At 52.5% G+C, this 18994-nt stretch overlaps 9 protein-coding genes across 9 annotated transcripts; 5 read left to right on the forward strand and 4 right to left on the reverse strand.

Moving 5' to 3' along the window:
* Positions 1–926: 926 nt before the first annotated feature.
* On the forward strand, positions 927–3044 carry C7974DRAFT_472845 (kinase-like domain-containing protein). The gene is made up of 3 exons (XM_046146546.1): positions 927–1778; positions 1826–2578; positions 2630–3044. Exons 1-3 carry the CDS (start codon positions 990–992, stop codon positions 2981–2983), a joined length of 1896 nt encoding a protein of 631 aa, XP_045996266.1. The 5' UTR covers positions 927–989; the 3' UTR covers positions 2984–3044.
* C7974DRAFT_396160 (uncharacterized protein) lies at positions 3038–3566 on the reverse strand. Its single transcript, XM_046142047.1, has 3 exons — positions 3324–3566; positions 3215–3262; positions 3038–3168 (listed from the first exon to the last, which is right to left on the reverse strand). The coding sequence occupies exons 1-3, from the start codon at positions 3417–3419 to the stop codon at positions 3112–3114; spliced, it is 201 nt and encodes a 66-aa protein (XP_045996267.1). The 5' UTR covers positions 3420–3566; the 3' UTR covers positions 3038–3111.
* Positions 3567–4267: 701 nt separating this feature from the next.
* C7974DRAFT_202158 (uncharacterized protein) lies at positions 4268–6442 on the forward strand. The gene is made up of 7 exons (XM_046136797.1): positions 4268–4617; positions 4669–4728; positions 4778–4818; positions 4869–5212; positions 5266–5981; positions 6028–6138; positions 6189–6442. Exons 1-7 carry the CDS (start codon positions 4510–4512, stop codon positions 6363–6365), a joined length of 1557 nt encoding a protein of 518 aa, XP_045996268.1. The 5' UTR covers positions 4268–4509; the 3' UTR covers positions 6366–6442.
* Positions 6443–6519: 77 nt separating this feature from the next.
* C7974DRAFT_313176 (kinase-like domain-containing protein) lies at positions 6520–8512 on the reverse strand (the record flags this gene model as incomplete). The annotated part of the gene is made up of 3 exons (XM_046138394.1): positions 6520–7086; positions 7141–7932; positions 7982–8512. 3 exons carry the CDS (start codon positions 8510–8512, stop codon positions 6520–6522), a joined length of 1890 nt encoding a protein of 629 aa, XP_045996269.1.
* Positions 8513–9609: 1097 nt separating this feature from the next.
* On the forward strand, positions 9610–10230 carry C7974DRAFT_396170 (uncharacterized protein). Its single transcript, XM_046142048.1, has 2 exons — positions 9610–9957; positions 10010–10230. Exons 1-2 carry the CDS (start codon positions 9817–9819, stop codon positions 10136–10138), a joined length of 270 nt encoding a protein of 89 aa, XP_045996270.1. The 5' UTR covers positions 9610–9816; the 3' UTR covers positions 10139–10230.
* Positions 10231–10737: 507 nt separating this feature from the next.
* On the reverse strand, positions 10738–11993 carry C7974DRAFT_434563 (endoplasmic reticulum vesicle transporter-domain-containing protein; the record flags this gene model as incomplete). The annotated part of the gene is made up of 2 exons (XM_046144998.1): positions 10738–11822; positions 11867–11993. 2 exons carry the CDS (start codon positions 11991–11993, stop codon positions 10738–10740), a joined length of 1212 nt encoding a protein of 403 aa, XP_045996271.1.
* Positions 11994–12418: 425 nt separating this feature from the next.
* On the reverse strand, positions 12419–13243 carry C7974DRAFT_360699 (uncharacterized protein; the record flags this gene model as incomplete). Its single annotated transcript, XM_046139696.1, has 1 exon — positions 12419–13243. The coding sequence occupies exon 1, from the start codon at positions 13076–13078 to the stop codon at positions 12419–12421; it is 660 nt and encodes a 219-aa protein (XP_045996272.1). The 5' UTR covers positions 13079–13243.
* Positions 13244–13989: 746 nt separating this feature from the next.
* C7974DRAFT_414004 (uncharacterized protein) lies at positions 13990–15447 on the forward strand (the record flags this gene model as incomplete). Its single annotated transcript, XM_046143772.1, has 2 exons — positions 13990–15141; positions 15241–15447. 2 exons carry the CDS (start codon positions 13990–13992, stop codon positions 15445–15447), a joined length of 1359 nt encoding a protein of 452 aa, XP_045996273.1.
* A 955-nt stretch (positions 15448–16402) lies between these two features.
* Positions 16403–18907, forward strand: C7974DRAFT_376997 (glycoside hydrolase superfamily; the record flags this gene model as incomplete). The annotated part of the gene is made up of 3 exons (XM_046140324.1): positions 16403–16710; positions 16769–18446; positions 18482–18907. The coding sequence occupies 3 exons, from the start codon at positions 16403–16405 to the stop codon at positions 18905–18907; spliced, it is 2412 nt and encodes an 803-aa protein (XP_045996274.1).
* Positions 18908–18994: the final 87 nt, after the last annotated feature.

Here is an 18994-nt window from a genome sequence, read left to right on the forward strand (position 1 = left end):
ACCCAGATGTAATCCGTAATAGCAGTCCCGCGCGCGTCGGCGGGTCTGAGAAATTTGAGATAACGCCTGCGGGCGGCGGAGCAAGTGGCGTCGTTACGTCACTCATGTTGCTTGAGATGGCAGACATACGGGCAGCATGTGAGCGCGCTCGCGACTTGACGCCAGAGTGTGCCTCGGGTGGTCGTTGGTTTTAGGGCGCCCACGGCGCAACTTCAGAAGACCCATTTCTTCTCTGTCGCATCGATGGCGCCGTGATGGCGTTGCTTTTGCGAATACCGCAGAGGGCCTTGTAGCAGGCCATCGGGAGGGCCGTTGGGTGGGTCCGAGCGGGCCTCGTGCGGTAACAGTACATAGGTAGCTGCATCTCCCGATGGAGCCGCTTGCTGCGGATGCGGCAGAGCCGTTGAAGCGGTATTGCAGCGCCGCCAGTTGCGTGGCTAGCCGTGACGAAAGGATGACCGTTCCAGCAAAATAAACGAAGAGCACGATGTTATCTCCCAGCACGATACGATGCAGCGTGATCTGCGGGTGGCCAATCGCTGGGGCTGAGATGCGTGGGAGTTAGGGACTGTATATTCGACTCAGGACGATCCGCGAATAAGATCTCGGGTGAGAGAGAAACAGCTGATGTCGATGGAAGACAGGGAAGCGGCGATCTTCACGTGTGGAAATCCGGTGTGTAGTAATTATTTAGTAGTTTTAAGTAAGTAATAAATTCAGTCATAGTCCATGTGATAAGTAGCTTATGTTTAATACCTTGGCAGCCTTGTTGTATGCCTGCCTTGTCGTATGCCTGCCTTATCGTATGCCTGCCTTGTCGTTTGCCTGCCTTGTTATATGCTTGCCTAGTAGTTTGCCTGCTTTGTAGTTTGCCTGTTTTGTAGTTTGCCTGCTTTGTAGTTTGCCTGCTTTGTCGTTGGCCTGCCTTGTAGTATGCCAAGAGCACATGTGACATAAATTTGCCAGTAGTCTTCGATGCGTGATCGTACATGATACCAGGCTGCCGACTACCAACGGTTCAAATCGATTCAGATACCATGGCGTCTCAGCTACCCAAGCTTAACATCGAAGACGAGCCATACGAAGACGAGCACGCGAGCGAGAATAACAATACAACAGTGCTGTCAGTGAACAATATGGACTTGTCGGATGATACGCCGCTAGCTGAGCTACGCATACTGTTGCTCAGTGAGGCTATTGATCATGCTGATAGCCAGGTGGGGTCATTTTGGTCAACGCAACGACTACAGTATATAATGACAGTGGAGCGCATCACCGCACACCTGAACAAGAGAAGGATAGACGATGCACAGTCGATTGCTGCTACCATCCGAGCGAACTTGATGAGGGTGTTCGCCGCCTTGACCTTTGGGCAGATGGATTTTTACATCACATCATTCATTGAAGAAGGTCTGACTGATGAAGATCTGCCACTCATCAAAGCCGACTTTGGAAAGGGCCCCAATGGTAAGGTCAAGAACGTGAACTCCGAAATCGCGCGAAAGAAAACACCGCACTTACCTCTGGAGTGCTTTGAAAATTGGAAGCCTGTAGAGCGAGACCACTTCCTTGTTTACCAATATCGATTCCTTCCCGCTATACTCGAATTTAAGCCCGGTGAACAGCTCGGATCACGCGTGATCCAACACATGGAAATCGAGGACGCCGTTATTCTGCCGTTCACCAGTTGCGAGTCAATCAGGGATGGAGGTTATGGATCTGTGACCGAGGTGGGAATTCATCCTGATTGTCATCGTTTCCAGGATATTCTGCGATCCGTAAGCCGAACCTCGACATCTTACTGTTCATACTAAGAAACTTTCAGATCGTGATAAATGACAAGTTCGCCGACAAACAACTCCTGTACACGGACAACCACCAAGAATTTCAGAAGGAGATTGAGGCTCTGAAACGGTTCAATGGCTTTGCTCACCCCCATCTCGTTACTCTGTTGACGACTTGGACACGCCGCAAACAACATCATTTCCTCTTCCCGTTGGCCGGCTGCAATCTTGAGGACTACTGGGACAAGAACAAATCAGGGGCTATTCGAACCAGCCAGGATCTTGATATACCGACCGTACAATGGATCTCGAAACAAATCTGCGGAATGGTGCAGGCGCTTCACACCGTTCACGAGCCTTCCAAATATCTTGAACAGGATCGAAAGTATGGTCGACACGGCGACCTCAAGCCGGAAAATGTCCTCTGGTATCGATCACCTGAAGATCCCAGAGGGATCTTGGTCATCGCTGACCTGGGGCTATCTAGCGTCAATACAGAAAAGAGCCGATCTAATATACCTAACAAGGGTATACCACACACCCCAGGATATCGTCCACCCGAGTGTGACCTTGAAGGAGGGACCATCTCGCGGGCGTATGACATCTGGACGCTGGGATGCTTGCTGCTGGAACTTGTGACCTGGGCTCTTGGAGGCGAGAGCAGTCGGACGGAGTTTGAGGATAAGCGAATGACGCCGTACGTCACAGGCGTCGAGTCCAACATCTTCTTCGATGTGAAAATTCGCAGGGGAGGATTTGACCACGTCATGGTGGTCAAAGATTCGGTTTCTGAGGTAAGTGCGACCCTTGGGAAAGCCGAGTAACCAAGTCCTGACTGCACGCAGTGGATTGCTCAACTACATGGTCGATCGACCTGCACTGCCTACTTCAGTGATGTTTTAGAACTGATCCAGAAAGGCATGCTGGTCATGTTGTCCGAGGAGCACACACGGTACTCATCCATGCGGATTCTCCGACGTATCGAGGATATGCACAAGAGAGTCATGGATCCCCTTGACGGCTACTGCCGTATCCCCTCACCTCAACAACGGAAGCCTGAATACTGCGTACCTGTTGAGGCTAACCTTAACTTCATGGCTAAGAGGGAGATACGAAGGACGAACCCACGCCTCAATGTCTACGGAGGCATAGAGACGAAGAAATCAAAGACGATGGAACAACTCTCCAGGATGGAATAGAGTAGTAGTTGCACATTCACATCGTCACGCGAAAGCTTCATATCGATCACCAGGCGAGTTGAATCAAATTGTATTAGTTTTCAACGTATGAGCATCGTTCTGACCTGCGGTTTTGTCGGTCAACATTCTCATGATTCTGCATAATGCGCAAACTCGACACGATCCTTCATGAGTTCGAGCTCATCCTTCACGTGTCAGTACAATTCTCTGCCAGTGGCGAAGAAGACTGACTGTGCTCAGCGCTCGAGGTAGAGTGCATTGGAAACGCCCGCGGGTCCACTACATATGACTGTTAGATCATCGGCTTGGTTACGTGAAATTTACGCCATTGGGTGCGTACTTTGACTTGTACTTGTCCGTAGCCAAAGACGTCACACAAGAATGCTTCGAGCGCAGGTTGTGCCATGTATCTGGCAGAGACGATGGCGACTTTCATGCTTGCGCGACAGACCGTACTGGTAGAGAGTGCAAACCAAGTGCAAAATTCAAAGCTGACTAAGATGGCGCGCGATAATGAATAAGACTATCTTCTGCGCGGATTGAGTACATCATATTATAGATACAGATTGTGGCTGTGTTATGGCCTCAGTCACTTGCACCAAATTCGCAACCTTGCATCTTAGCACACTACTGTTTCTGTGCGTGCAATGTACTATAAGTGCTAGTAATAGTACTAGTAAGTAGTATAATTAATAATCTTTAGATAGCTCTAACTCTACTAACAACTTGTCTAGTATATAGTTCTATATATATTATATATGTAATATTGCTAATATTCCTTACTTATCTATTAAATAATAAATATTACTATTATTTATAATAAACACTTCTTTAAGTTATAGAGTAATTAACTTAAACTATATTAATAGTACTAAAAAAGTAATTCTTATATACCTAATAGCCTCTTTACTATAACTATACTAAGTACTAGAGATTAAAAACATAAACTAAAATATTAAGTAAGAATAAAAATAAAATACTAACCTTTATAATTTTAGAAACTATAATATATTAAATAATAGATCTTTTAAAGCAAAGACGTTTCTTATCTAAATAAAAGGTAGTTTAGCTTTAAAGCTCCTAGATTTTGCTATCTCTACTAGTAAAAAGAATGCATTGCGCCGCGCGCGAACACGCGCATTGCGCGCATAGCCACGATACGATGTGAAGAGGCTATGCTGAACTAAGCAAGGCGTTGAATTTGGAGGAATACTCGAACTTGGAGGAATACTGAGGTGTGCATCGCACATGTCAGAAAAAGCATTGACGTTGACTTGTTGATCTTCTGATGATGACGGTCACACAACCGACCGGTGAGCTGGAACCGGAATGAGCGGCTGCGTCGCTTCGAGCCACGACATCGTGTGTGTGCCAACACACGCTCAGCCTTGTGCCCCGTTCTGCACATCCGCCATTTGCCTACTTTGATTCCAGGCTGACTGAGTCCCTCGCTCGGCACAAAAAGAGGCGTTCTGCTCACGATCATTGTCGACAGTCGAGAGACGTTCTGAAGGGCCCCCGTTAACATGGATTGGGCGCACGACAATGCGCGTTTGGATCCCGCGGTCGCCACTAACGTCTTCAGATATGCTTCTCAACCATCCGTAGTTGTGAAGATGGTAAAGAGCAATAAGGTCGATTTCTATTTCTACGATAGAAGGAAGTAGATTGGCTGACTCGCGCAGTATGAAATCCAAATATGGTGCCTGCAGACCTATGACGACTGGACGGCCTGGATGCAGCAAGTGAGTCAGGCTGCAGTCTCGCTTGAAAATCAAAACTAATGATACAAAGCACGTAAGCGATGATAGCCAGGACGATGGCCTGGTCTTGATGTAAGATTCATCCGCTTGCGATCTGTCGTGATGCTAATGATCGTATCCAGCCTTGCGAGACGGGCCGGCGAGCAGCCCGCGTGCGTGCCTTCCAAATGCCCGGTAACACCTAGTGAATGGGCAGAATCACAGAAAGACTTCGCAGTACGAGTCGCTCTTCGTCGTGCAGATACAATAGCAGCCTTCGGCGAGAAAAATTCACCGGGAAGGCCTGCGCGTCAAATCGCCCCTGTAATAGTGCAACAAAGCATCCGAATCGTGCCCTTCTCTTCTGCTACCTTCCAGAAGATCTGTGAGCGATTCAGTGTCCATGAATCAATAGTCCGTGCGATTAGTCGGTCTGATATACCAGTGTTCACGTGCGAAAGTGTCGACATGGGAAAGCCCGCCTACGGTTGGTACCTAAAATGCCCCGGGCACTTCAGAAGCTGACTTACATACCATCAGTGTACAATTGCCGAACTTCGAACTCTTGGGATCTAGATCTAGCTCTATCCGCCACCTATTTCCCAACATCAGGTCTGACGTTGGCTGTGGTCTATGGGTGCGCAGTAACAACAGAGACTTCTATTCTGCGGCGCCTAGCTTCTGTCCAGGGAACAGCCCTCCATCCACTTCTTCTCCCAGGTATACTGGCTGAAGTCGAGTTAGCTAGACATGCTCGTATTGTGGAGAAGAGCATTAACGAGGTTGAAGCAAAAATATTCGAGCTTGACTCTCAAGCCAGCGTCAACGAGAGACTTGAAAGAGCTGAGATCGAATCGCGGAACGAAGCAAAGAGGTCTGCGTGGTTGGATTTGACGTACTTACGGAATTCATTAAAAACTTGGAATGCACAGCTGCGGACCATGGCAGACCATGCGGATGAGCTCGAACGTCATGTGTTCCGACCATACTCGCGATCGGCGAAGCAAGCATGCGAGGCCTGGGACCTCACGGGGTTGTCTGTAAGACGTTCGCGCTCATCTTCGAACACTACTAGTCGGTCGAGTACGCCACTAACTGTTGCGGTCCACGAAAGATTCCATGGAAGCACTGTGAGATCATCGTCAAAATGCGGCATGAAGATCAAACGGAGGCTTGACACCATCCAAATCGAGTATGATGAGAAGATCCGGGACTGCACCATGCGTATAGATGGGATGGCGATGGCCACGCAATGGGTAAGACATTTCACCAATTGCGATACAGGTGACTAACAGAGACGAGGCGCATAGCGAGACTGCGGTCGAGATGGCAACAGCAACGAACAAAGAATCGAACGTAATGAAATCAATCTCTTTGGTGACGATGATATTCCTCCCCGGAACATTTTTCGCGGTACGTATGTGTCTTGAGCCAGTTCGTCACATGCACTGATGCTTCGACAGACAGTCTTCTCAATGACATTCTTCGACTGGAAGGGCGATGGATCAGAACGTGTCTCAAGTTATCTGTGGATTTATGTTGTCGTGACTGTCGTGTTCACAATGATCACGATTGGGTTATGGTACTACTTCGTCATCTACAAGCGAAGGCCACAAAAGGTTTGCAACGAGAAATGCTAATTGATTGTTATCTTAAGTTGGAACGACACCCGTCCCGTAACAAGGTTGAAAGTGGAAGGGACCGAAAGCAAGAACTCCACGGGAATGTCCCAGTTCGACGCCAGAAGCGGTGCTTGCGGACGCGACTTCGTAGGAAGAAAAACTACCTATCGCTTCACGAAGCTCTTGCACAGGAAGTGAACATAGAAAACAGCTTGACCAGTTGATCTCGCCTTCGCGGTACCCGATGTGTGCTGGTGGAGCTGCCAGTGTCGCCATCGATACCTTTCATGTCCGCGTACAGAGGCGGGGATTTCGGCTGCTTTTGTCCCAAACCGGGGCTTGTCTGAGTGGTCTGTATTGGCTTGGGGACTTCTGGGGGCTGCGTAACGCCAGAACTCAACAGTGGGGCTTTGGGCTCAGATGAGGTTGGAGTTTCGAATCCGCTCGATCCTTGGGGCGGAAAGCCCGCCTTGACCTCTTCTTCTGTCTCCTTCGACAGCTCTACCACCACGCTATCTGAGAGGTCTGTGCGCGTTTTGCGCATAACGCGGGGTGCTCTTGCGGTGCAGTAGGCCGGGTCACGTTCGCAACGCTGGCTGATCTTGTCAAAATCCTTCACAATCTGATCGCACCCGGCTCGCTTCTTGTAGTCCATTCGCAGCAAGTCCGACTGGATCAAATCTAGAACATCAAGGACGAAGTCACTACCATCAGGATGCTCTCGGAGTCGATCGATCTCCTATTCAAAGCCTGTCAGCCGCCACGCGTGCTCAAGTCGATATGCGGTACTTACCTCGCGAACTGATGGTTTAGCCTTGCTAGTTAAACGACTGCCGCCTGCAGTCTGGTAAAAGTTGAAGAACTCGTCGGTGCGAATACGTTGATGAGACTCAGCTGTTCGAAGGTTGCCGAATCTTTCTACGCCGGCTCGACCATCGAGATACCAGATTACGAACTGCATCAGTACGCAACCGAATGACCAGATGTCATACAGCGGCGATACACGTGCTCTCATGTCGAACTCAGGTGCCTTGTAGGTAGCTGTGAAACCTCCATGCGTTGTACTGAGACCAACAGATCTCGACCCAAGGCTATGGAAATCGGCAGAACCCAAATCGGAGATTTTGAGAGTGCTATTTAAGAAGTCATCAACACCGCTCGTCTCAGACTCCTTGAACCAAAGAACATTTTCAGGCTTGATATCACCATGTCTGCCATGTGTCTGCTGCCGAGCAGTCGGAGATAGAGTTTGAACTTCATGCTCACCGATCTGTAGGTTGTGGATGTTTTTCAGAGCTTCCGCGAGGCCAAGCATCTGCTTTGCAACCCAGCGCGCCAGGCCAGCTCCCCGAGGCAATTGATGTACTTCTGGGAAGTGCTTGCACCAGAAGTCAAAGAGGTTACTGTCTGCCCAGGGGAACATGATGTAAAGGTTGTTGTCCTTGGTGTAGGTTGCAAGTAACCGTACAATATGCTGATGCTCGATTGGGTTTAGACGGCGATACGCTTCAACTTCTGGGTGTATGCTTTCATGAATGGAGGATTCCGAAGCTTCTGTGCGAAGCTGTTTGATGGCAAAGTAAGGCTAGGGGTTGGTCAGCTTGTGTATGACTTGGTGTGCATGTTGGACCTACAGAAGTGTGTTTGCAGTCGTGGTGCGCATCATGGATTTGAACTTTGCGGACCGTCGAATAGTTGCTGACCTCAACGATCTGACTCGCAGCCTCATCCTCCAAGAAGGGTAGTGCGGTCGAGGGGTGCAATTCCAATCTTGGAATGTGAGAAGTGGCGCCAGTGCTGAACCTGAAATACGGCACTAGGAAAGAACCTTGGTACATCTTGAACATGTCGCGATGCTTGAATGCCCATTGCTCGAGAAAGGTAGGAAGAACATTCTCGTCTCTTCGGCAGGCTCTGCCGGGTGTTGAAAATGCAAACGGCATATGTCCATCGAAGATATCACTGGAGACAAAGTCAACGATACGCAGCGATATGTCCATCAAACAAAGGATGGCGAAAATGCTTCTTCTGTCCGTCTGGCCTTTTGGGAAGTCTCTGCGCTCTAGGACCCTTCTTGCAAGGCCGATGCGATCGGGTATGTGGCAACTATTCGACCGTTTGTTTTCGGCACGTTTGAGTTCCCCAATGATGTTACGAAGGGTCATGATATCATCGAGCTTGCTGAAGGGTAGGAATTCTTTTGCATCTGTGCCGGCACAGGGCTCCATGGCTTCTCTGATGAAGGCCCCAAGGTCGACTTCCTCAACTTCGGCGTCCTGAAGAGCATCGCCGTCATCTTTCTGACGATCCTCCTCCAACCATTGTTGTATTCGTTCGGTTGGAGGGTATTCCTCATCGTCCAGAAGCTGGAATTGCTGTCCATGATCCTGTAGGGCGTTTTCCAGATCAGGAGCATCAGGAGGCACGCCAGATAGACTGATGACGGGTTTTTCATCGGTGTTAGATTGTGCGATATCTGAGCTGACTGATGAAGCTGTTGGTAAAGCTGAGAGATCGTACTCTGTATGAGAATTCGATGAACGATACTACAAGGTCAGCGCAGTCGTCAATTAGCCGCAGGCACCTACTGTCGTTTGATCGACGTCGCGTTTCGACTGGCGTATGCGTTTTCTAGGGTTGTACGGTGTCGACTGCGGGAGGGCAAGGTAATCCATGATGAGAATGATGCGGCGAACGAACCAGCAGCGTCTTGCGGGCGAGGTAACAAATAAGCGATTCAGCCCTCGTTCTACGACGTAGTGATATGCGAACGACAGGTTCGCACGCTCGCTCCGGGGTACATCATAGCTTCGTACATGCGTGCGCTGACTAGTAAGGCGGAGGCTGAAGATTCTGGCACTAGCCACCGGAAGAGATGGGAGTACGGTAGTCTACGCCTCAGCGATGGGGCTGGCGTGATTGCTACGCCACGTTCAATGCATTCACCGGCGGCCTGAGAGTCCTGAATGACGCCCTCTTTCTGAGCTTGAAGCCTTATGGGACAAGGCTGCTTGGGGGCGGAGCTGTGACGAGGACGCTCATTGGATATGAACCGAGGAGGACGGTTCTGCCCTACGACTTCAAAGCTGCCCCATGCTGTCGAACTGCGCACCACTTGGGGCTGCTTTCGAGATGAAGATGGTCAGATGCTGACTTCCTGACCGGTAACTCTTGAGACAGGTAGGTTCGCTTAGCAGACTTTGGGGTCACAAGGCAAATGCCTACTAAATTGGCAGACAGATCTTAGCGCCATGTGCATGCCTAGCCACGTCCTTCGATGTGTCTGGTCCAAGCAAGGCACAGCCGCGCACCCTAAAGGGAGACCTATTTGCGACACCACGCGTCGCCATAAGGCCGCTCTTGTTCAGGATGACTCGAAGACCCGGAACTAAGCCTTCGCTCTTGTAGTATCGATCGCAGTAGCGACAACGACAACTCATTGCACTGAGCTCTTCTTTTTGAATTAAGCATGTCCAACCCATCTTACGCCGAAAAGAAGAGCAAAACTTCGAAGACCCAGCAATACCTGCCGGCCAAATGCGTTCCGAGCCCAAGCAAATTACTGCAAGCTATCACCGACAGAGCCGGCGAAGGCAATTTCCACATCGAGGTCAGATTAAGATACACATACATGCTACGATACGATTCTAACAATAAGACAGATGCAAAACAACATGTATAGCATTGTACTCCACGACGACGATGCTGACGCCCAATGGAAAGATATTGGGGCTCTATTCGACCAACTGGGCCTGCGATCGAGCAACTCGCATACAGAGGAGGACGCATAGTCTCATGAGGGAGACGTCCGGCGACGGAAGGGCGCCTCGATGTGAACCTGTAGAAGCTTCATAGCAATCTTTACCTGCATTAGAAACGGCTCCATAGATAATTAGCCCCAGCCGTTCGCTTCCTGCCCGCATAGGCTTGCTTGTCGATCCGCGTGACTTCGCATCAGGGAGAGTGGAAGTGTAATCCTCGGCTGGAGAGCAGCCGCTGGGCGTTGAAGAAATGGCAAGCTGGGAGCACATTAATGCAGCGTGCCGTATCTTTCGTCAGAGTCCTCGACGCTGTCGGCTTACCTAGACGGCATGGCCGGCTGCAAGAAAAATACTCACTCCGTAATGATTTACGATGAGGTGACTCAGCGGTCTTTGAGCGCTCCTACCCTCGCGGACTCGTAGACAACGACAACCAGACTCGCTCCTTCTCTTCTATCCAACATCAGCAAAATCACCAGAAATGCACCTCGCACATATCGCAAACAAGAAAAAAAGCTGTGCATTGAACTCGCACAGCAACCTGCCCCTCCCTAAACACCCAGAAATGCAAATCTCAAATCTTAAATCTTCTCCGACACCACCATCACCACCCACCAATCCACAACCCTCTAATCCCAACTCTTCTTCTCCATCGCCGGCGTCCCCAACACGCCCATCCCATCCCCGCCCCTGCGCCCCCTCTTCCCCCAAACCTCCAGCCCGAGATCATACATCTGCCACGCCCACCCGCCCGCAACCATGACGCCCGAGATCACATTCACGAGGCGCACCACCAGGCGCCAGAAGCCGCCCCACTCCTCGACCACACTCAGCAGAATCGGCTCAATGTCGAACTTGACAAACACGCCCGGCACGCTCTGCTCGGGCACCGTGTGGGACTGCGAGGTGACGGCGTACTGATTCGTCTTGATGGCGTGCTGTGCGAAGCGGCCCGCGGTGGTGCTCTCCGGGTCATCGAGGGCGCGCAGGGCGGTCAGCGAGTCCGTGTAGATGGTCGGGACGACGGAAATATAGTACTGGAACTTGAAGAACTTGTCGGCGGGCGTCGGGGTCAGCGCGATGGTGTTGTCGAGCGGGTTGTTCATGGCCGGGTAGTACGGCCCGAAGCTCATCTCGCGCACAATGTGCGAGAAATTGAAGGAAGTGTGGTCGAGGTGCTCGCCGAACTCCATGTACCCGTGGCCGCGCGCGGTGATGTGGAAGTCGCCCTGGACTTTGTTGCCGTCGAGCGAGCCGTAGATGCGGCACGCGTCGGTGGCGCCGCGGACGCGGGGCGTGGCGCCGAATTTCTTCTTCAGCTTGATGCTCAGGTGCGTGTGCACTTCCAGGTCGTCCATGTCCCACTCCTGGCTGATGCTGTCGGAGAGCTCGTGCACGCCGCGCTCGGCGTTGGCGCCGGTCCACTGCGCCCAGCTGGTGGCGTCTTTGCGCAGGAGGTCGCCGGCGAGGGTGCGGTCGCCCGCGGCGTCCTGCATGTTGACATGTAGGTCGGCGCAGCGCATGGCTACGATGACGTCGAGGTTGATTTGCATGTCGTGTGAGACGCCCTTTTCGACGGAGAAGGTCTGCGTCGTGGTGCCGGCGAACCAGCGCGCGGTCTCGGTCCAGGCGAGCCAGATGCACGTGAGGATCAGGGTGACGGTCCATGCGGATGAGTTGCGGCCCTGCACGAGGTACGTCTTCTTGGTTTTGGCTGCGCGGGTTAGTGGGGAGCGGGCGAGCGGACGGCACACGTACGGAAAGCATCGAAGCCGGAGACGATGCCGCCCTTGGAGGGGCCAAAGGCGTCGTCGTCAAGCCTGACATCTTGTTGGTAGCCCCCCTGTTGGTAGTCCGGCTGGTAGTCCTGTTGGTACCCGTTCATGGCGGCGGCAATTGCGCTTTTAGGGCACCGCGGGCCCAGTTGCGACGCAAAGGAGAGACAGTGCGGAAACGCAGCACGGAGATAGCGGAGAGACAGCGACGCAGTGACAGCGGCACGGAGAGACAGGCGACGCGACAGCGACGGTGACGACTGCGGAAGGAGAGACAGCCACGCAAGGGACCGGTGGTGGAGCGGAGAGAGTGGCACTGACATGCGACGTCCGCGCTGCGCATCCCCGAAAGGCCACCTTCAACGTTCAGCCCTATAGTGGGGCCGTGCGACGGGCGCCGCCGCGGGAGTGCCCCACGTATATTGCCCGTATCGCACTAGTCACCGTCTCGCAATCTTCTACACGAGCACACACGACTTTACAACAACGCGTGATATTTCTGTAGACATACTCCCAGCAACTACGGATCTCACTCCTACGCAGCCTCATCCCGCTCCAACCCACTGAACTTGCTTCCCCCCTGCTCCCCCTGCACCCCCCCACTGACCCCCCTCCCCGCCTCCCTCCTCAGCGCCTCCTCCTCCGCCACCCTTGCCGGGTCCTTCTTACTTCCAATCGGCGCAAACTCACTCTTCCCCTCCAGCCCCGGATCCTCCGTCACGCCCTTCCCCTTCATCCCAAACACCCCCTGCTCCTCTAACACTGCATCCGCCGCGCCCGCATACCCCCCAACCCTCTCCTCCACATTCGCACTGGGCGCCTGCGTCGCCGTCCCGTACCCCGTCGCGCCGCCGACTTTGTTATACGTCGGCCCGACGCCGTGCTCTTTCCCGAGCCCCAGCCCCGCGCCTGCCGAGAGCTGCGCCTGCTCGCTCCAGTTCTGGGCTGCGTCGCGGGCCTGCGCGTCGACGGCGGGGTCGAGGCGGCGCGCGCCTGAGGTGTCGGTGTTGGTCGCGGTGCTGCCGGTGGAGGGCTGCGAGGAGGCCGCGGCTTTGGGGTTGTTGGCGGCGAAGGAGCCGGAGTTCTGGAGCGATTCGGCCGCGAGCGAGTCGCTGGTTATGGTGCCGGGGGCTTCGTGGATGGGGATTTGGGAGCGTGGGTCGGTTGTGACTTTTTGGCCGTGGTGTTGAGACATTTTGTGGTGGGTGGTGTGGGTGGTAAGATGCTTTGATGCTTGGGGCAGTCAACAGGTTGGTTTAAGTGTCGAGTTGTGAGGTTCTGTTAGTCGTCTTGCACAGCTACGAGGGTACTTTATGCTGCAAGCTACATGGAAGCAGCATATGGCGTATATTTACGTCATGCGGAGCTGAGCAGTTGGTGACGTCAAGTTGTAGCTCTGGTACTCTTATCAGCTAGGCGCTGCTCTAACGCGATGCTCCGCTAGGGCTTTAGAACGAGACTAACGGAGAGGGCAGTTCGCAGACTGGTCGCTTTGCTTGGTAGCGACGTCCGAGAACTTGACAGCGGGCATTGCTAGTCCTTCGTGACAGTAGCTTGTCTGCAGTGTCCTTGACTGCCTCGCGGCATGCAAATAATCCTGAATTGGATTTCTTGATTATGTCTTCTTGTCGATCGAAGTAGGTCAGAGAGCCATGTATGGACTCTATGATGCTGTAGTCAACGGGCAACCGACCGAACAAGTCGTTGAGGCAGCGAGAGCTCGTCGTGTTGGTGAAGAAGGAGCCGCCCGCATTTGTTTATCGTACAAACGGCATGTGACAGAACATTTGCGTCTTGCAGTCGAAATGTTTCGTTTTTGTCCGGTTCCTTCAGATTTGTTCATGTCTACAACTGTTAGTTCTTGTGGAACGCCTTGAAACCCATACTGTGGACATACTTGCTGTACCTGGAGGAGTGGTATTTCGAGTCAAAGCTCAGCTACTTTTAACCGAGGAACTGCTGAGCTCAATACAGTAGCCCCCACATTCCGACCAACAACAACGCAACAATGTATCACGAAACCAGGCTCATTGAGCAGAGGTGATGAGCCGATCGATGCGAGAAGAGATACTAGACCTGAGCTGCGTCCTGGACGGCACGACCAACATGTCAGGACGGTCGATCAGATTCGTCGACACAACTCAGACTTCCTTTGGCAAGCGGAAGCAGGTGTCACGTGCTTGCGATGGCTGTCACAGAAAGAAGAAGCGATGCTCCCACGTGATACAGGAAGACGGAATACCCTCTGGCCACAGCGTGAGCCTCTCGCAACGACATTTGGCCACCTCAGTACCACGTGAGGGTGAAGCACATGGCACCAACGACAGACCGGACCAGACTGATATGGACTTCGACGATGGGAATGATCAAGTTGCAGGCATTCGTTCGAGTGAGACGAACATCATAAGTCGCGACAGCGATGTTGCCTATTTACCCAGATCGCCAACCCGCGTTGCACGTTTCATCGGCGACATGAATCCAGAAGGCGTGTTCCTTACAGCCACAGAGACCGAGACCAGTGCACACCCCGATGGATCCAACAGACGAATCATAGGAACTTGGTCGACGGAGCAGCACAGCCAACAAGGCCCGTCCGGAGAGCAACGTGCAACGCTCCCAGGTCGGCTTGGCCTGTTGCATGGCTTCAAACCTGCAATCCTGGCCGCGATAGTGCCCATACTCGAACAGGAATGCATCCAGACTATACCACCACCCGTACACCGCGAGGCACTTGCCGCGTTGTATTTCGACAAGTTCAACCCACTGCTTCCGCTCATTAAAAAGTCTGCGTATGATGCTATACCAGCTCAGTCTCCATCCCGATTGCTACTCGACCAAGGCATCTGTCTAGTTGCCTCGATGGATCCATCCTCCAGCAGCCACTTGTATCTCTCCAGCGACGCGGTTGTATCAAATCGCAGAGACTTCGGGCACCGAATGCTCTCTGCCTTGCGAATGAGCATCGAGATGGGGAGAGTGGTAGACAAGATGCTTCTTGTACAACTCCTTACTCTCATGTCGCTTTTCCAGGAAGGACCCGACGGCGCCGAGAACTCGTTATCGATGTTGGGTCGTGCCGTGCAGCATCTACACTCCCTGGGGCTTCATCTTTGCATGGAGAAAGATGATTCGTACTTTGATCACGCGGATACGCTGTTCTGTTGTGTGTGGTTTCTGGATAGGTTGAGTGCCGCGTCGCAGTCAAGGAGGGTGCGCAGCCGGGCAACCCCACCAAAAATATATCCGAGAATGATGCGGGTACGTTATTTCGTCGATCGCTGTCAACGGAGAGTATTCTCGCAGTAGCACTCGAATCAGCACCTCTGCAGGTTTTGTATGTTGGTGGCTAACTTCCAGGGACCAAACCATCGACCGGGCTCAGCTGCATCGCCATCCTGTCCCGGTACAGTGACACCACTGCAGCTCTCTTATGGTTCCGACTGCTACTACTACACCAATGTTCCGGGCGCAGACCCGTTCGAAATGTTTGACCCCAACTTTGACTTGACTGCGATTGATTCCTTCTTCGAGGGCAATCTCGACCTATCATTCCCCACGCAATAGCTTTCTCGCGATTCAGTGAGGCCACAATAGCCTGAAGCTGTACCACACGATTAAACACGCATTGCCAATGCACTGCCGATTCGTACACTAACTCCAAACGGCAGTTCCGCTCCGGATCAACGTGGTAACTTTCTCGTCTTACCAGAAGTCACGTAGTCAATGCTGTAGCAAGTTTGTGTTTGATGCCGAGGTATTCGCCACAGACTCTATTTGTTTGAATGGCTGCATGATCAAAGAGATGGCATAAAAGACGACACCTATGGGTGCATCTATGGTTGTGATGAAGAGAATGACTGAACTACACCCAGTCTAGGGAGTGCGGTCAGCATGATCACTGATTTTGAGACATATTTCTCTCTGCCGTTGACAGATCAGCAGAAACGCACCACAGCAGACAAGGCATGAGGCTATGGAGAAAGCGATTTGGCCCGTCGGCTCACACAGCCCGGTTCCATCGTTCAGCACCAGAGAAAAATCCAACATGAGGAAGAAAGCCGATTGACTACAACAAACTAGGGCCCTAGAAGTACAGGATCCGATGTAGCCATATAAACCTTCATACAACGCTCGGCGCACGTGGTGATGCTTGTCGGAGATTCCGTTTTAAGCGTTGGCCGCCCTGGCGGAGCTTCCGTTTGCGGCTAGTGGGTTTGAGCACCGCGAACGGGGTCAGCGGAAAGGACTGAAGCTGTCTGGTTTGACGGCCTGGATGTGCGATTCGTTCTAAGATGACTGGCGGCGATCGAGCAGATTACCTTTTTGGTCTTGGTGTGAAGCATGCCGCGCCCCGCAAAAGTCTACAATTAACCCTCAGGCCAACATCCACCTCCCTGGGAGCACGTACGCCAAGCCAGATCACTCATATATATCACAGTGACTGGTCGTCTTTTACTCTCTCACTCTATATTCTCCACCTTCTTTTCTTATCACGCCTTTCAATCTACCTTTCGCTTAAATGGGTTCTAATCGAGAGGATCAGACGTTCCTCAAAAATCTCATCAAGCAGATGACTTTCGAAGAGAAAGTTCTACTTCTCGCAGGATCTTCGTTCTGGGAAACTACTGGCAATGAGAGATTTGGAATACCACGTATGAAGCTTACAGACGGGCCGAACGGTGCTCGTGGTGAGAACTTCAATGAGGGCGTGAAGAGCGCATGTTTCCCAGCTGGTGTCTCCCTGGCTGCCTCCTTCAATAGTAAGCTTGCAGGAGAGATTGGAAAGACACTGGCTCAAGAAACCATAACCAAAGGCGCACGAGTATTGTGAGTGCATTCTAACCTGCTCTCAGCTATCATAAGAAGCCAAACTCATCATTTTTAGACTGGGCCCAACTGTCTGTCCTCACCGCCATCCAATTGGTGGTCGAAATTTTGAATCCTACTCCGAAGATCCCCTACTTGCTGGACGCGTGGCCTCGCACTACATCGACGGTGTGCAGGGTGAGGGCATTGGGGCGTGTATCAAACACTTCGCCGCCAATGAACAAGAGACCAACCGTTCGAGCATAGACGCTCGTGTGAGCGAGCGAGCTCTTCGCGAAATTTACCTAAAGCCATTCGAAATCGTGATCAAGGCCTCTCAGCCGTGGTCCATCATGACAGCGTACAACGTCGTCAATGGTACGCACGCAGACTCGAATGCGTACATGCTCAAAACGATCCTGCGTGAGCAGTGGGGCTACGATGGTCAGGTGGTAGGAGATTGGGGTGGTTGTAACTCGCTGTCTGTTGCTCTCAATGCTGGCCTTGACCTTGAGATGCCTGGACCGGCCAGTTGGCGTACGATTGAAAACGTCCAACGAGCGCTCGACAAGAGCGAAGTCACCATGGAAACGATAGAGGCTCGTGTCATGGAGAACTTGAAGTTCCTCCAGCGCAGTGGCGGATTCGAGAATCCGACTATCCCTCCTGAGCGTGCGGAAGATCTCCCCGAGCACCAGGCACTCATCAGGAGGGCAGGTGCTGAAGGCGCCGTCTTGCTCAAGAATAAAGACAGCCTCCTCCCACTGAACACCGAAAAGACGCGCTCGATAGCCTTGATCGGTTTGGCGAAGCAGTGCTTGAGCCAGGGTGGCGGCTCGGCTGCAGTGAACCCGCACCGCGCTATCACACCTTACCAGGCTTTCAAGGAGGTAGTCAGCGATAAAATTCGACTGAGCTATGCTGAAGGAGCTTCTATATTGAGGAACCTTCCTCCATGTGGTGAAGGCGTGACGGACTCGGAAGGCAAGCCTGGCTTTACGTTTCAATCATTCAACGACAAGGGTGAGACGATGTCCACAGTCAACTATGCGAGTTCGAGCTTTCGCTCGCGCGAGGCGACTGGCATGGCGCGCATTGTTCTGACCGGTACCTACACCCCGAAGGTTTCTGGAAAGCATTACATCAGCTTGGCTACCATCGGCAACACCAAGGTTCACATCAACGATGATCTTGTATACAACATTGAAGGGAAGTCGGCGGATGTTTATGCGATCTTACTCGGAGTCGCGATCGAAGAACAGAAGCAGTTCGAGTTTGAAGCAGGTCGACCTTACCGGATCCGTCTGGAAGCTGCTACTGTCGCTGACCCCGAGAATGAAGTCTCTTTCAACGCGAAAAGTCTTGGGTTCAACTTCGGACTCTTGGAGCAGCATCTTATGGAAGCCGATCTCCTCCAAGAAGCCATCGAAACCGCCAAAGCGTCTGAAGTAGCTGTTGTATTCGTTGGCAACACCCAAGCCTGGGAGACCGAGGGCGACGACCGCGACACCATGGATCTCCCGCGTAACGGTTCATTCGATAAACTCATCGCCGCCGTCGCAGCCGTAAACCCCAACACCATCGTCGTCAACTCCAGCGGCTCCCCCATCACCATGCCCTGGATTGATTCCGTATCTGCTGTCCTGCAGGCATGGTTCCCAGGCCAGGAAGCAGGCTACACCATGGCCGATATCATCTTCGGCGCCGCCTACCCCGGCGGCAAGCTCCCAACGCCAACTTCGTCGAGTACACAGAGGGTATCTATATCGGCTACCGCCACTACGACCGCAAGCCCGACACCGTGCTGTTCCCCTTCGGCTTCGGGCTGTCGTACACAACCTTCGATGTCCACAACATCGCCCTCTCATCAACGACACTGCGCCAAGGCCAGGTTCTCCATGTTGACGTGGACATCACCAACACGGGCGCGCGCGACGGCAGCGAGACACTGCAGGTCTACGTCGGCCCGCGCAGCGCGGGCGCGATTGACAGGCCCATTAAGGAGCTCAAGGGCTTTGAGAAGGTGCATCTGGCCCCAGGCGCCAAGCAATCAGTCTCTGTTCTCCTAGAGTTGATGAGTTTTGCGTACTTCAGCGAGGCAAAGGGGAAGTGGGCTGTGGATGCAGGGACGTATGTGGTATCGGTGGGTGTGTCGAGCATGCACATTGTTGGCACCAAGGAGGTTGAGATTGCGGAGGCTTTTGAGTTTGATCCGTGATGACTTTCAATATTCGGGACAATGACGACGACGGCGCTTGGAGTTGTTCTTTTACTATACCCAATTCACGCGAAATTCGCCTACGAA

The sequence above is a fragment of the Boeremia exigua genome (genome assembly GCF_020726555.1).
Source record: "Boeremia exigua strain MPI-SDFR-AT-0100 chromosome Unknown C7974scaffold_7, whole genome shotgun sequence".
NCBI lineage: Eukaryota > Fungi > Ascomycota > Dothideomycetes > Pleosporales > Didymellaceae > Boeremia > Boeremia exigua.